Raw genomic sequence first — 17,261 nt, 5'->3', positions numbered from 1 at the left:
TGAGTGATAAAAACAACAACAAAGCTTTGTTATGTGAAGATACACCAGACAAGTAGCTTTGGGAATCTAGGTTCTTTCACTGCTATCTAATTTGCTTATTATCATATATGCATGGGAGTCTACCTGCACATCACAGAACATTATGCTTGACCGAACATTCTTGAAAAATAAAATGCATGTGCAATACCTTGTAATCAAATGCAGTCTTTTTTATTGGTGTAATAAAATAATATCTCAATATAAATTTTATCTGTTTGCTCATGTCCAGCATGACTGTTTTCAATAGAAAAAAGATATGAGAAAAAAGATAAAAATACAATTAACAAACAACTTTATGTCTGTTTGAATAAAAGTCAGTAGTATAATCCTAATAAATTGGCTTTTTTGAAAATTAATATAATTGAAATCAATAGATTTTATTTCTTACTAAGCATAAAAGACATTAGCAGATGTGGATTATAAATGTGGCTTTGTGCTGAGTTTTACAGACAACACACCATAAGTTATATCTGGTGATTTTTTAAAATTCAAGACTGTGCTAATAGAAATGCATCTTCTCAATTACTCTATGTTTATTTAGAAATAAATTTTACTGATTTCAATTGATTATTTGAGTAAATGTTAGATACTTGAAAAGGACCAAATTAGTAGCATCCAGTTGGAGGATGTTGTTTTTGTTCACCTTCAAAGATGCTTACTAGATCTACTAATTTCTGCCTCTCCTTCCTTCTGTCTTTCTGTCTCTGTCTGTCTCTGTCTCCATCTGTGTCTCTCTGTCGCTGTCTGTCTGTCTGTCTCTCTCTGTTTCTCTTTCTCTCTCCAGACACCCTTACAGCTCCAATAGTGATGTAGCGCCGTATCTAGTTCAGAGTTGAACTATTGGAGTCTTGGTGTTTTCTGAGTTTGGTTGTTTTCCTGCAGACATTTCATCACAAGGCTAGGTAACATCATAGGTGCATAGGATGATAGTGTCTGGCAAGGCAAGCTAAAATATATAAACCAACAAACTCCATCCTCTGTGCACTGATAGTGTTAGCTAGCTTGGTAATGAAATATCAGCTGGAAAATAACTGAGCTCAGAGGGCACCAAGAAATCAACAAAAATTAGCTCATTTGAATGAACAGAGAAGGGTGAAATTGCAAGTCCCTATCAGGGATGAGGCAGAACAATAGCTATACAGTTGTTTGGCTTGTACATGAAGTATACGGATATTCCAGGCAGTGTGACCTCATTGTAACAATCTCTTACATTAACTCCATGAGGGAACATAACTGGAATTGCTGTTATTAATGACTAGTGACATTGCCATTGGGTACTGTGACATCTTGGCATAGCTGCCTCATCCCTGCTTCTGCTCTCTGGGATCTAACAAGTGTGAGGCTGGCATAATATCCTTGTGCCAAAGCCATAGGATTGTCTATGTGAATAACGCATGTCCTTTTAAAAATGAATTAAAAAGATATGTAGCATCTGGGGCATCAGAAAGTATTTATTTAACATGCCACTAAGATCTAATTATACATATAATAATATATTACATTAATTTGTTCTTATCTAAAATGAAAACAATCAATATTTAACATACTTTTTCCCTACTCAAAGGAAGTGTACAGAGGAAGAAAAAATAAAAATTCTTCATCTCGCCAGTCAAGGGTTGCCATCACCATCTGAAACCAATCTTGGAATTGCTCCCACCCACCCACAGTTACATAAATGTGTGCTTATGGCACATTTTGAATATGTGTATGCATGTGTGTCTATGAGTCTGCCAGGAATAAATAAAAACATTAATAACTAAAATGTAAAGTAAAATGCATTGCTTGTAAGAACTAGTACTTTTAACATTTGGCTCCCACTTATAAGTATATAACAACCATTTAAATTCATATGCACAGACTACACTCTCTCAAGCACATTGATGTCCAGAAACAGAAAGGGGGAAAAAGAAAAAAGGAATGGAGCTGGCTAAGAGGAAGAATTAAGGAAAGGAGAAAATGTGAATAAAAGGAATGGAAGGAGGACATTGGAAGAAATAGTTGGAGAAAGAAAAGGAAAAGAAAGGAAATGAGATTGCTTTATGTATGCTTTAAAAGAAATTAAATTTTCCCAGGGAAATGCTCCAAGACTACTAATCTTCAAATGCAACCCTCCTCTTCAGCAATGTTGTTTACAACCTTTTTTATTCTGCACATTTCCATATCTTACGTTCTTGTCTTCTTCTCAGCAACCCTGTACCACACCCTGATTAATAGGTACCTATTTGAGGAAAATGTTATCCATATTTCTCTTTAATATTATAAAAGAACACAGAATATATAAGCAGCTCTCAAGACATATTTCCATTCAGATGATAATCACTAGAAACAGTCTTATTTCTTGCCAAACTGAGGCAGTGGTGGTGGTATCTTGATGTCTTGACCTCTCTCTAGCTTCTTTTCACACTCAACCATATAGTTCACACCATCAATGACTAACTGGACAAGTTCCACCTGAAATAAAAGTAAAGGTTTCTGATATTAGATTATGAAACTATAAGATATTGATGATTATTTACCACAAAGTTTATTATATCTTCAGTAAATTATATTTTACAATTCTTCCTAGACTATGCCATTTTTTAGTCCTAGGAGAAAAGTGTATTGTGGATAATCCACCTCTTGTCATTTTGACATACTATGTGTGTTGAAATTGGCCACGTGGAAGAAAACCTAGTTAGAACATGGAAGAAAAGTGCAAGCATACACCTATAATGCAAAGTGGTTAAATCTAGAAAGATTTAATCTACAACTTTTTTAAAAATGTGTGTAGCTTGCCCTTCAGATAAAGCGTTTACATGGTAATACTATGTAGTCCTTTCTTTTGTCTTTTGAAAACCTTAAATTGTGGAAATGCTAGATTAACACAGTTGTTATATGTGAAAATACTGTTTTTTTTCTGTCATCAGCAGAAAAAATCCCAGGAAAGGTGGTATAAATATGGAAACCTTTCTGTATTCTGAAGAGAATACAATGGGAGGGGGAGAATACAACAGGGGAAGGAGGAGAGGAGATCAGCATCCTGCCCATTTTCCAGTTTCTCTGTTCCAACTTGAGGTCCTGAGTGCTAACCAGTTTTTATTGGTTCTGTTAAATGCCAAGTTCATTAGTAGTAAGAACTTCCTCCTCCATAATTTGATATTGGAGGAGTGGGAGGGCTGGCGTTTGTCACTGACGTCTGGTGAATGAGGATGAAGGGTACCTCTGCCCAAAACTTGCTTATTTGAGTTGAGGGCATAGATAAGGGGTAGTATAGTTTTTAAAAAGATACTGGAACACTAATATTCATCTTTATTTGGAGCAGTGGTCCTTAAAATAGGAATAATTAAAAGGGTAAAGAATTAACAGCACTGGAAAACCTTACAATTAAGAGCAATTCCAAGGTTGTCCTCCTTGGAATAAATATTATTCCATGTAGGAATACTGCATATGGATGTTTAATTATACAGCTGGCCATCATCATCCATGGTTTAATTATATATTATTTTCCGTGCCTCTAATGGGTAAATACAGACCAAATTTCATTAGCTGAATAAGGGTTTTCACATATCTCTGATTCTCCTTTCCTCTGTTTGGAGGAATATTTTTTGTATATTTTTTGTGACTGTAGCCTATGAGGAAAATGGCATATATGTAAAATAAATGAAAGGGTGTAAAGTATATTTTTTAAAGAGCTTTTTATGCATCATAAAAACTAATACAGTGTGTTTTTTACTTCTGATTTTTAAAATCATTTTTGTGGAAGGATAGGCTACTAGAGAAGCCTATAAGCCCCATAGCCTTTTCCTTCCTTCTGCCTTCTCGTCCTTCTCCCGTGTAAGATGATCCATCTGCCAATCAAACATCAGCTCCCAATCAATCAGGTAGGGGAAGATTGGGGAAGATGTTTGCCTGGGGAAATAAACACAATCAAAGAAACATGGATAGTGCAAACTAGGACATAAGAGGCCCTAGTTCTTCTTTGCCTGAGACTGGCATGAGGAAAAAGTTCTCCCAGCCGTTTCCATAATTTGAATCAAAGATTTGAAACAAGAAAAGAACCAGGAAGCCCAGCTGGGAACACATGAGTGGAAAGGTGGAGAAATAGACTTGGACAGAAGAGAAATAGAAACCATAAAGTAAAAAAAGATTTGAAAACAGTTGGAATTATGTAGGAGTATTGCTCTATGGAGAATGACAATCAGGGTATGTAGGATTTAAGACAAAATAAATTTAGAGGTTAGCAATAAACAAATGTATTAGAGATACAGAATAGAAAGTTAGGAACAACCAGGGAATAGTAGAATTGTGGGCATTGAAACTCCCTTTTGCGATGAATAGTCAATCACATTTATATACTTTTTCAAATATCATACAAAAAATTACAGCCTTTCGTGATTTTATTTTCCCTAGTATTATCCACACATATGTTAACATATTTATTTGTTTTATTTATTTATATCGCCGCCTATCTGATATACACAACTCTGAATGGCACGCAACTTTAAAATGAATAAAACCGTATGCAGGTTGCTAAAAATAAACCAAAAATAAGATACACACCTGCTGGAGTATCATAGTAAGCAAATCTAAGACACACGCTCTATCACACACACACTCAGGGCCAGCGTAACTGTCAGCTCAGAAGTCACTGAGTTGGGTAGGGATTGTCCCTCAAATAAGCGAATATATTGTTGATATGGCAAATACTTTCAGACACTTAGTCCCAAAGGTGCTTTTTCAAGACTTTCTGGTTTTTCTTTGAAAACATTTTGCTTCCCATCTCTTCAGCTCTGACTTGATTTTGGGGGATGGAAGGATTTATACTCCTTGCAGACAGCTAGTCATTTGCATTCTTTTAGCGAGTCATTAAGCCACCTGGAGGTTTGTCTGTGTCGTCAGGATCACCTGAATGGTGCGAATGAGTGTGGAGCCTTCTTGGAACTGTTGAAAGGGCTGGGTTGTAGACTGGAGATAGAGGATGTCCTATCCCTCCCCCTCTGTTGAAAGAGGGCTATTCAATTTGGACGTTTATGGCCTCTTTGACTCCTCTTTCAAACCAGCAGTCCTCTCTGTCCAAAATTCCCCACCATCCAGTGAGAGCTGAAGAAGCTTCTTGGATGAAAAGCGAAATTTCTTCAAAGAAAAACCAAAAAGTCCAGTTGCCACTTGAAAAAGCACTTTTGGAACAACAGTGACCTGGATGACTGAGAATCTCCATAGACATTTAGACACTTAGGTAAATAATTGTTTCTCTTCGGTGTTGGGCCCTATATATATATATAAAGAAACTAGGCAGAAACTTACTTCTGACCTGCCCATGCGATCTAGGTTGGAAATATCATACACATCTGCTACAGCTGCTGTGTCAACTCCACCTGTGCCACGCTTCTGAAGTCTCAGATTTTCCAGGATCTTTGAAAATCTGGGATCCTACAATATAAGGGACAATTTCTTGAAAATAAAAATATTGAGCCTTTCTTTTTTTTTACAACATGCATGTTTGTAAACACTTGTTACTCTAATCAAACAATTTAAGAGGAAGGAGGTACATCGCCACTGTTTTACTTTTTGGGATTGATTTTACAGGCATCGCAAAAGATTGTTTTATGTTTGGGAGTCATATAAATTGCTTACGTACTTTGCTAAGTTTTGGAAGTTTAACATGAACTCCTGCACGTAACCCAGTTCCTAGATTAGATGGACAGGTCAAGACGAATCCTAAGTGTTCATTCCACATAAATTCCCATCCTTGTTCTCTAATTAACCTCTCAACCTGGAAAGGAAATAAAATTCAATGAATCACCATAGCATATTAACATGCCATCTGTGCACAGTACTAGTTGTCTATATCCAGACTGTTGTTTGTCAAATCCACAAGCTTCAACAGTCTGCTTCAAATAGAATAAGGACATTTTATCTATCAAATAAATCTGTAAAGCATAGCGCTTCAGAGGCCAGATAGAACCCTATATTAGATCTGCACACTACATGTTTCCCTTTCGAGGACAACACTACTGATTTTAGTCCGAGCTTCCATTTAGAGATAAGGGTGCTAAAATTTATAATTTGATTTCTCGGCTGTTTAAAGCTTTATCACAGCTGAGAAATTGATCATCTCATTTTCAGTTATTCTGGCCATAGTCTTACTTAATAAAATCTGTTGCCATTTTATGAATTTTAGCTCATCGTTTAATACAATAAATGGTGTAATTTGCTTATGACGATTGATCTAAACAAATGGCACATATCTAAAATAATACAGTGTATTTTATTTTAAGCAACATGTTAGAAGAGTTGCTTTTATTGCAAGCAGAGGTGGAGGCCATTTTAACACAATTCTTGCCACTTGTGCTTTGTAAAACTTCAGACTCTGTCTCCTATTAAACTAAAATCTGGTTCAGTCACAATTTAAACCTATATGCATATTAAAATAATTGCTGTCATTAATCTCTTGCGCACACCAAACTGGCAGTAATGCCAGCAGAAACCCATCCCTGCATGTGACGTATCACGACTTTTCCTCCTTTGCTAAAATGGGGGAGGGCATGGCCAGGATGTGACGCATTCGGCCCACGGGCTGCGAGCTTGACACCTTTGCTTTAGCTGAAGAACTGGTGTGTGACATTTTTGCCCGAGTTCTATTTCACTTGATTTGAGTGAGTTTCAAATCTTCCTTCCTTAACAACAGCAGTCACTCATCCCTCCCAACTTGAGAGGAACAAGTTGATTTGCAGAGCACAGTACAGGCTGTGTGGTACCTACTGCCTTATTTTTTTTTAAAAAGGCAATACATTGAAGAAATAGCTCCTACATTTCCATGCAGTATTTGCTGTTTGTACCAATTACCTCACTTTAGTTTGAAGGGCCCTAACTCTGCTACTATAGGATTCTGCTTTACTCAAATGGTATCACATACAATAAAAAGAAAAATTAGCAGCAATAACATAAAAGCACAAATGGCTCTTATATTAAAATCCAAAAATACATTTTAACAGTCAGAGAAAAGCATCCACCTCTATCAATCCACGGCAAAATCTTTCAAAAACCCGCTTCATGTTGCCACCTTTTTCCATGGAGATCACCCTAATGTGATCCTCTTCATTGATCCAGATGAGGAATGTTTTATCGTTGTTGTGCCTGATTGAGAGAGATGCACAGTTCATTAATGTTCTGGTCACAGAAAACTTCAAAAGCATCATCATAGATGCTGGTCCTTTCATTTTATCTTTCCCTTTTGTTATTTATCATGTTGGGACTTTCATGGTGGCATCAAAAATAAGAGTAACTCGGGCAAGTCACTTTCGGCCCCCTCATCTGCCTCCTCCAGTCCCAGTATGCAACAAACAAAAATTACCTCACTGTTACAGCAAGAGGGGACTGGAGAGGGACCAAAAGAACTATCTGTCTCTCAAATGTTTCAAGAACTTATGAGGGGTCAAAATGAATTGAAAAAAGAAATGACAGAGCTCAAAGAAGAACTCAGAAATGTTAAACATCATATTGCAGAAAATAAACAAAAGATTGTGGTGTTGGAGGAGGGTGAGGCTGGGTTGGGGGAAGAGATTAAAACAATCCGGAAGGGAAATGCAGGCTTGGAAAACGTTTTGGCAAAAATAGAATTTGAAAGAATGTCCTTTTTTCTTAGATTCCAGAACCTACCAGAGACAGAAAATGAAGGCCTTAAGGATATCATAAGTTCAATCTTAGCAGATTATATTAAGAGAGATAAAAAATAGCTGTGGTGGGATATGGACCTAGTCTATAGGATAAATTCAGCATATGCTAGAAGTCATAATGTTCCAAGGGAGGTACATGTTAAATTTCTCAGCAGGACCACAAGGGATGAGGTGCTTGGGACCCAAAGGGAGAGATCATTGAAATATAAAGATGAAGAAATCACCATCCTTAAGCAGATTCCAAAAAAGATAAGAGAGAAAAGGAGAAAGTATTCCTCCTTATCAAAGAAACTATACAATAAAGGAATCTGGTTTAGATGGTTATTGCCAGAAGGAATGTTGATCTTTTGGGAGAGAAACAGGATAAGATGAAGGAGCAATATCGAAAAGGCTCAGATCACAAAAATAAAAGTATTTGAAATAATAGCAATTGGTGATACTCTAGAAAGTGACAAAGGAAAATGAATGAACACATGGTTGACAATATAGAATAAGACCTTGTTTTATGCTTATCTTTTATATTTTGTTTTTAAGATTGTAAAAATTGTGAGTTTTGGATGGATTTCTATCACTAGTGTGGGAGCTGCCAAAAATTTTTGTATCCCCTTACCTTTTCCCATATATGTATAAAAACCAATAAAAAATTTTGAAAAAAAAATAAGAGTAACTCAAGCTCCCCAAAGCTGCATTCCTTTCTTGACTATCAACCACATAATCCCAAATTTCCAAAGTTATATAAAAAGTAACACCATACAGCTCTAATCCTACTCGTAGTGAACTGCTGCCGTATAATACATTGCTTTTTGAAACAAAGGCAACATGAGGCTTATGCTGCTATGGGAACTGAAAATGGGAAAGCACGGAGGCGCTTTTTGACTGGAAGAAGATGAATCTGCCCCTCAAGTTTAAAATGTTATGAAATAGGAATGATGGGAGATACATAATCTTTATCTAAATTTTCTCTAAACTGACTTGTTTGTTGAAAAATACAGGGAAGAACTGATACAGAAATGGAGGAAATGCCAGTGAAATACAGATTTATCAGAAGAGAGGGCCCTACTGCAAAGTATAACAGCATCCGGGTCAAAAATAGTGTGTTGTCTGAGAGAAGTGTCTTCTGCATTCTGTCCATTTTCTTTAAAGTAATCAAGGTATTCAGGGCAGTACAAAACTAACTGTTTCTCAGAGTTGGCAACCTTAAATGTGCAGACTTCAAATCCCAAAACTGTCAGAATATGGCCGAGGAATCCTGGGAATTTAAATCCACACATCTTAAAGTTGCCAAGGTTACGAAACATTGCACCAGATAATGCCTAAGACCTTCGTTGAAAAGTTGTTCCTTCTCTACTAGAGAGTAATATTAATTTTGCACAATGAAATAACAGTTGCTCTCTTTAAACCCCTTAAAAGATCCTTTAATGGGAATTGCAAAAAGTATTGTCAGAGTATTGGGGTGCCATCAGCTTGGATGTAGCCAAGCAGGGATTACAGGAACTTTTTAATAGCAGGAGTGACAGAATAATTATGTAATATGAAAAAGGGATAAACACAAGATTTTTAGATATTAACCTTATTATTTGTAACAGGCTGAGTAGCACACATTAGAGAATAAGAATTAAAATAATGGAGATTATCATGTAACCGTGCAAGGAAAAATTGAGTTAAGGGGGAACATTTGTTTATTATGTTTATCTTTAAGATGATTTAAAACTTGATGAAGCAGACAAGTGAAGGTACTCCATTGAATGTAATAAAACAGAGTCTAGATATTTTTCCTCACTCTTTTCTATTTCATTCTACCAAGATAAACTGCACTACTGTTAAGATTTCTATTTCAAAGCCCAAGGTTGCATTTTCAATGGCTGAAGATGGTTCATCAGCTGGCACCTTTGAGACTTGGATTGTTTTCCCCCTGCCTGTTCTGCCCACACATTCTGACATCCCGCCTGCTTTAGCTGCACTTTAGTGTCAGTCAACTTCACACATGATTTGCTTGTTGCTGCTAGTCTTGTTACAGAGGGTTGGTATAGAGATTTCTTTGGCATTCCATGCCAGTGTTCAGTATTGTAAGGCAAAAGAAAAATATCTCTTAAATTCTCTCTCCAGGGCAGCTGGGACTAATTAATTTACTATGTATTTGATTTATACTCAGCTTGTTTCTGATCTAGTGAGCATTTGAGAGCTTAAAAGTTTTAGAAATGAAACTAGAACATAAAGAGGTTTAAAATATAAATTGAAATTAACAGTAAATAAATAAAATCATGTAACAATCATTTGAAGAAAATGATGTGTCTTGGCAGATTTTATAAATATTGGGGCAGTGGGCGAATGCAGCTGCCAAGCCTGGAAGTAACAGGATTAAAGGAAATGCCTGACAGTATCAGCATCTTCAAAAGAACCTCTTGGGAGGTCTTAACAATAAGACAGTTTTGCAGCATATGAAGTAGAAATTTAGACAGTCAGATCCTAAGTTGCTTAAGGCTTAAAAGCTCAATCAATATAAATTCATTAAACAAAGGCTACCCTGTTTCCCTGAAAATAAGACCTCCTTGGGTAATAAGGCCAATCTGGCAATTGAGTGCATGTGTTAACCCCTCCCCTGAAAATAAGCCCTCCCTGAAAATATTGCAACGCAGCAGCAGCCATGAGGTGACCACGCTCGCTGCCTCTTGCACCTCAAAAATAATAAGATGTCCCTGAAAATAAGGCCAGGGGCTTATTTTGGGGGGGGGGGAACAAAAGAAAACAAGACCCTTCTTATTTTGGGGGAAACAGTTGGTGAGAGCCATTGTAGCAATGAAGGCATTAGGCATTAGGCTAGAAACTGGGGGACCATGGGTTCTCATCCCAGCCTAGGCACAAAGCCAGCTGGGTGACCTTGGCCCCAGTCATTTTCTCTTAGAAAAGGAGGCAATAGAAAAACACTTTTGAAAAACCTTGCCAAGAAAATTGCAGGGTCATGTGAGACAGTCTCTAAGAACTGGAAATATTGGAGAAAAGAAGAAAAAAAGCAGTTGGCCAATTAATACAGGTTGTTTTGTGCAAGCATCGTATAAACCTTGTACCTTGTGCACGCTGCATAGTGCACAGAAAGTCCCTCAGATTCTATACTTGTATATCTATGCAGTTTATTTTAATTTTAAAGAATAACATGGTTGTCCATCTTATAAAAAATAACCCTGGGTAGTTGAAAGTGAGATCAGTGAAATAAAAAAAGTAAAACAACATTAGACTAACTTCAATGCTAAACCCTATAGCATAGTGCAGTTACCTTCAATGGACTACACTGCAATAACTATGACATTGCACCAGATCCTACCGGTTAAAAAGAAAAAGCCTAGTGCCATGATGGCGAACCTATGGCACGCGTGCCACAGGTGGCATGCAGAGCCATATCTGCCAGAACATGAACCGTCAGCTCCAGCGCCCATGCTCACGCCGGCCAGCATGAAGTTCCCTCTACAGTTTCATGAAAATGTTGAACAACATTTCCCAGCACTACTTTCTAGACACAGCCTGATAGGTTGACCAGACAATGTTAAAATGATGCCCATGGCTCAATCTCACCAGACAACCCAGGAAGATATTATGGTTGATGGTACTAAAAACAACCAGACACCCAGGAAAATTAGTAGAGTTGTATTCCCTCACCCCATTTTCAACATAGGAAGTTTACAAAAACCAAACAATTTCAACACAAGATCCTAGCCTGGTTAAAGTGAATCTAGAAAGTCAATATTATTGAATGCATTTGGGTCAATATTAAAGGTTGGGGAGGAAATTACATTGCCATAGGTCTATACTACAGGCCACCCAACCAAGCAGAGGAAGTAGATAAACTTTTTGCTAGTCAGCTAACTAAGGTATGTAGGAAGCACACCACAATAGTAGTAGGGGATTTTAACTACCCTGACATCAACTGGGAAACAAACTCTGCACCAAGTGGAAGATCCAACAGGTTCCTAACAAACCTAGCAGACAACTTTGTTTCCCAAAAAGTAGAGAAAGGAACAAGGGAATCAGCCATATTGGACTTAATTCTCACTAACAGAGAAGAAATGATAGAAGATGTTGAAGCCACAGGAACCCTGGGGGCAAGTGACCATGCAATATTGGAATTCAACATTATGTAAACACAAGTAATAGAACAAAGTGAAACTAGAGTCTTGGACTTTAAGAGAGCTAATTTCAATAAACTTAGAGAGAGCTTGGGAAAAATTCCATGGATGAGAATCCTCAAGGGGAAAACAACTCAAGAAGCTTGGGAAATTTTGAAAAATGAGATTACAAAAGCCCAGTCTAGCACAATACCAATGAAGAAGAAAAATAACAGCTCCCAAAAGAAACCAGCATGGCTGCATAAAGAACTCTCTGACAAATTGAAAGACAAAAAAGATAAGTATAAAAAGTGGAAAGAGGGGGACATAACTAAGGCAGAATATCAGCAAATAGCCAAGCATGTAAAGATGAAGTGAGGAAAGCTAAGGCTCACAATGAAGAAAGGCTTGCACAAAAGTAAATAATAACAAAAGAGAATTGACACAACTGGCTAAAGAGGTAAGATTGTTTTGTTACTGGAAAAACACAGGCTGATAATGAAGGTTGATAACTCAAAATTTAGTTAACCTTTGGTTGTTAATAAGTAGGATTTGCTAGACACTTTTAGAATGTTTTCTTTAAAATGTTTATTCATTAATTAATAACTCATGATAATAATAATGGAATAATAATCTCAATTAGTAAAAATAATTTGGAGATAAATTGTAAAGTGGGACCTGGGGAAAAGATTTATCAATTTCACTAATACATTTTTGTTTTTTGATTTTGATATAAAGATGTAATTTCTCTTAGGCACTTATAAACTTTATTAACAAACTTTTGTTTAGATTTTATTATAAAGATATAATTTTTCTTGAGTCGGAGGGGAGGAGATGTGATATAAATGGCAAAAAAAATTCTTTTTTTCTATAGATAACTATAATAATAATAAGGAAATGTTAATGGATAATGTTTAATGATTTTTGCATGTCTTGGCATTGGTAAAAGCAACCAGATATAAGCCTTAAATAGTGAGTTGGGAAAAAAAGGGAATATGCTATAAAAGGGTAATTATTGGAGCTTTATGGGAATAACAAATGAATGCCAGTAGGTGGTTGTGTATTTAAATACAAATGATTCTAAATAAAAGCATGTTTAAATAATTATAGCTAAATGAGAATGATGGTATATTGATGGCAAAATACATAAAGATTTTTGATTTTAAAATGTAAATTAAAAATATGAAGGATGTATAGTAACGCACAAAATTTATTTGTAACCAATTGACATGCTTTCTACAAGATGTAATGAAGAATGTATTTTTTGTCTGTTTTTGTTTAATTAAAACAATTAAAAAATTTCAAAAAAAAACACAGCACCACAAAAATCAGATTAGGAACAGAAGTTGAAATAGGGAAGGAAATGGTAAGTGAGCACCTGTCTACCCTAGACGAGTTCAAATCACCAGGACCGGATGGATTACACCCCAGGGTTCTGAAAGAACTGGCAAACGAGATCTCAGAACCACTGAACTATATCTTTCAGAGATCCTAGATCACCAGGGAACTACCAGAGGACTGGAAAAGAGCTGATGTGGTTCCCATCTTCAAAAAAGGGAAAAAAACAGATCCGGGAAACTACAGACCTATCAGCCTGACCTCAATACCAGAAAAGATTCTGGAAAAGATAATCAAGCAACGAATTAGCGAACAACTAGAAGCAAACAAAGTAATAGCCAAAAGCCAACATGGGTTTGTCAAAAACAGATCATGCCAGACTAATCTTATTGCATTCTTTGATAATGTGATAATGTAAGGCATTTGATAAGGTAGACCATAACCTATTACTAGATAAAGTAGAAGAATTTGGGTTAGACAGTGTCACTGCATTAAATTGTTTGCTAGCCTGAACTGACGAATTGAAACTAAATAGTTAAACTGAAAGAGTTACTGCGCAGGTCATAAGGTCTTATCTGACAATGATGTACTGCGCCTGCTCTTCACACATTCCAGAGAGTTCTCACCTTTTTGATCTTTGTCCGTCTGCCAGGAAAACTGGTAGACGGAATTGCTTTTACCAAAATGTAACGATTAGTTAATTTTGTTTTATTTCCATTTATTATTTTTGTATTAAAGTTTGTTGTTAATTAGAATATGTTCTCCGGGATTTCTTTATTTCTTTTTCTTCGCACCTTAAAGAATATGCCTGTTTGGAAACGCCGCGGTCTACGCCTCATCTAGTTCAGGGTGAAATAATTCTTCCCCTGACAATTAATGGTAGCAGAGAGATGGTTATAATTTACGGCTGTTTTCCTTCAAGCTATCTTTAAGAGATAACCGGCTGGGCTACCTAGCCATGCCAAGGAAGAAAAAGAGAAAACGCAGACATGGAACGCGCCATTCCCTCAGACACAGAAATGCAAGCTTCTTCAAACTTACTTCAAAAGCAACAGATTTCTCCAGCAGCCGAGCCAACTGTGGAGGCAATTTTTCAACAAGGGGAAGGAGCTACAGGAGGTGAGATCTACGAACCGAGGTCAGTAGTTCCCCTTCTCATTATGAAAGCTCCCAAATATCTCCAAGAGATTATACCATATTGGGGGCAAAGCCAAGACATTCCACGTTGGCAGAGCAACTTCACTCCCAAACTCTTGGAGATTATGAAACAATTGATGACTGGCCAAAGTCCTCGCGGCAACTGCCGGCAGAGGAAAAACACCCCCACGCAGAAAGTGAAACTTATGAATCCTTCTCAGGCACTGGGGAAGAAATGCAAAGCTATCGTGACCAGATAGAGCGTTTTGAAAAATATGCCAGAGAAGCTAGAGAATATTATGAAAGATGGGAAAGAAGTAGGATGGGTTTCCCCACTCCCAAAATGTCTGAGGACGCCATCTTGTCTTCTCCAAAACAACCTAAGACACACCCCATAGAGGAAATTGCTTTAGGTGAATCAGAACAGAGAGATATGTACACGTCACCGAGGTCACGTGATCTTCTTTGTTCTACTACTTCTCCGGCCACGTATAAAGGCCTGATGCAGCCAAGAAGTGAAGCTGCACTGCCATCTGCTGGTGGAGAAAATTTATTAGAGCAGAATAATAATAAATAATAATAATAAATTTTATTTCTAGACCGCACCCTTTCCTTGACAGGACTCGGGGCGGTGTACAGTCATGTTAAAACCATATACAAATACATAGACAGAAGCGTAGATGTAGACGTAGACATAGACGTAAACGGAGGAGGTAAAAAATATACTGTACAGTTCTTAATTAAAATACAAATACAATTAAAATTCCCTTTAAAAATTCCCAATAAAATGTTTAAAATGTTTGCCAGGAGGTGGAAGATGGAACTATCAATCGGCTAAGCCAGCTAGTCGGAACAGGTGAGTCTTGAGCTGTCGGAAGGAGCGGAGGTCATTTGTAGTTCTAATATCGGGAGGGAGGTCATTCCAGAGGGTTGGGCCCATCACAGAGAAGGCTCTACTCCTAGGCGCCACCCGCTGGCACTGCTTGGCAGATGGCACCTGGAGGAGACCCTCTCTGTGAGAGCGGATAGGTCGTAGAGATGTATGAGGTGAGATGCGGTCCTGCAGGTAACTAGGTCCCATGCCATGGAGCGCTTTGAAGATAGTAACCAACACCTTGAAACGCACCCGAAAAACCACAGGCAGCCAGTACAGCTCGCGCAGGAATGATGTTATATGGGAGTATCTTGATCCTCCCATAATAACCTGCGCGGCCGCATTCTGAACTAGCTGTTGTCTTTGGGTGCATCTCAAGGGGAGCCCCATGTAGAGAGCATTACAGTAGTCCAGGCGAGACGTCACCAACGCATGAGTGACTGTGCGTAGGGCGTCCCGATCTAATAAGGGGTGCAATTGACGCACCAGGCGAACCTGGTGGAACGCCCCGCTCACCACGGCTGTCAGATGGTCATCCATTGACAGCCTGGCATCAAGGAGGACGCCCAAATTGTGCGCCTGTTCCACAGGGGGCAATAATTCGCCCCCTATGGCCAGTGATGGTGTCAACTGGTTAAATCGGGGCGCCGGTAGCCACAGCCACTCAGTCTTGGAAGGGTTGAGCTTAAGTCTGTTGTCCCCCATCCAGACCCGCACGGCTTCCAAACACCGGGACAACATTTCGTTGTTAAATGTTATTAACATTTCGTTGTTAAAGTTATTAAAAAATTATTTTTCGTTGTTAAAGTTAAAACAATTGCACCAAAGTTGGAAAGATTTATCTATAAGTCCTCTAGATGCCCAAGCTTTGCCTCCAAAGGTTAAGTCTTCAGCGCCCCCTGGTGGTGTTGGATCCTCCCTAGATGGAACAAGGCAAAGCCAAAGGCGAATGCAAGGAAGTCAATTTAATGTTGCCACACAAAGGCCAATGGTGCAATTACAGCACCCCCTGGTTCAACAACCAGCTTTTCAACCTGCACAGCAAGTTGTTCCAATGCATATCCCTCAGCAGGCATTTTCTGTCACTCCTTTGACTGGTGAGTCAAAATTAAAGGAGTCAGGAGAGAATTATAAAGCCTGGGTCAGTGAAATTGCACTCTTGCTTCGCAGAGAAGGCACACACTGTATGGTTTTTAATCCTCCTGCCCAGCCATGGACTCCTGCAATGAGAGATCTGGAAACCAGAGCATCCACCACTTTGCTCATGTCGATGGAAACTGAACTCCAGGTTACCTTTCCACCTGATGAAACAGCCCAACAAATTTGGGCTATTTTGGAAGATTGCTACAGGCCCATTTCAACTGAATCTTCATGTTTGCTCATGTCTGAGTTCCATGGTTCGAAGTTGAAACCTGGTGAACGAATTGGTGGACATTTGACCAAACTGAAAAGGATGAGAAGTGAATTGAGAGAAAGTGGCCATGTAATCGATGACATCCAAATGATTAGCATCATCATTAACTCATTGAATTATGAATGGAAAGATGCCATTGCAAAGATTAACTACGTGCCTATTGCCCAACGCACAGTTAACCACATTTGCAGACTTTTAGTGGAGGAGGAAGCTATCAAATTAGCTACGCCACATCTGCAACGACCCCAAGCATCAAAGGCTCCAGCTAGACGTCCCTTCCGAGGAAGAGGCTACGCTCCAAGGATGCCAAAATGCTACACCTGCAACCATGTGGGACATGACACCCGGGATTGTCCCCAACGAGTTCCAGCTCCCGTCACATACCAGCCCAGAGGAACAGACTCCAGAGGCAGAGGTAGAGGCGGAAGACAAGGTCGTCGTGGTCCAAGGCGTGATCCACAAGCTCCACTCGCAACATTGGCCATAACCAACGTTCCACAACCTGATCCAAAGTACGACAGACGTCTTTTGTGGATTTTAGATAGTGGAGCAGCTGTGCACGTTACCCACAGAAAGGAACTTTTCACAGAGATGGGCGAGCCAGAGCCAGAGTATCGAGAACTGTACTCCTTCACCAACCACACTTGCAAGGTCATGGGAAAAGGAACTGTTTACATTGAAGAGCTCGATACATTCATCCCTGATGT

The 17,261-nt window shown here is 38.4% G+C and overlaps 1 protein-coding gene across 1 annotated transcript in view; it reads right to left on the bottom strand.

The window, feature by feature from the left end:
- Window positions 1–1,470: 1,470 nt before the first annotated feature.
- The window catches only part of CKMT2 (creatine kinase, mitochondrial 2), a 42,073-nt gene continuing 26,282 nt past the window's right edge, over window positions 1,471–17,261 (bottom strand). Inside the window, exons 7-10 of the mRNA XM_081944537.1 lie at window positions 7,032–7,155; window positions 5,657–5,791; window positions 5,323–5,448; window positions 1,471–2,490 (exon numbers count right to left, since the gene is read on the bottom strand). Of these exons, the coding sequence (XP_081800663.1) occupies window positions 2,371–2,490; window positions 5,323–5,448; window positions 5,657–5,791; window positions 7,032–7,155 (505 nt within the window). The 3' untranslated portion in view covers window positions 1,471–2,370. The remainder of the gene's footprint in view (window positions 2,491–5,322; window positions 5,449–5,656; window positions 5,792–7,031; window positions 7,156–17,261) is intronic.

The sequence above is a fragment of the Natrix helvetica genome (genome assembly GCF_964273705.1).
Source record: "Natrix helvetica genome assembly, chromosome: 2".
NCBI classification, from domain to species: Eukaryota; Metazoa; Chordata; class Lepidosauria; order Squamata; family Natricidae; genus Natrix; species Natrix helvetica.
Note: the sequence above shows the minus strand (reverse complement) of the source record. Positions and strands in the feature narration are given on the sequence as shown.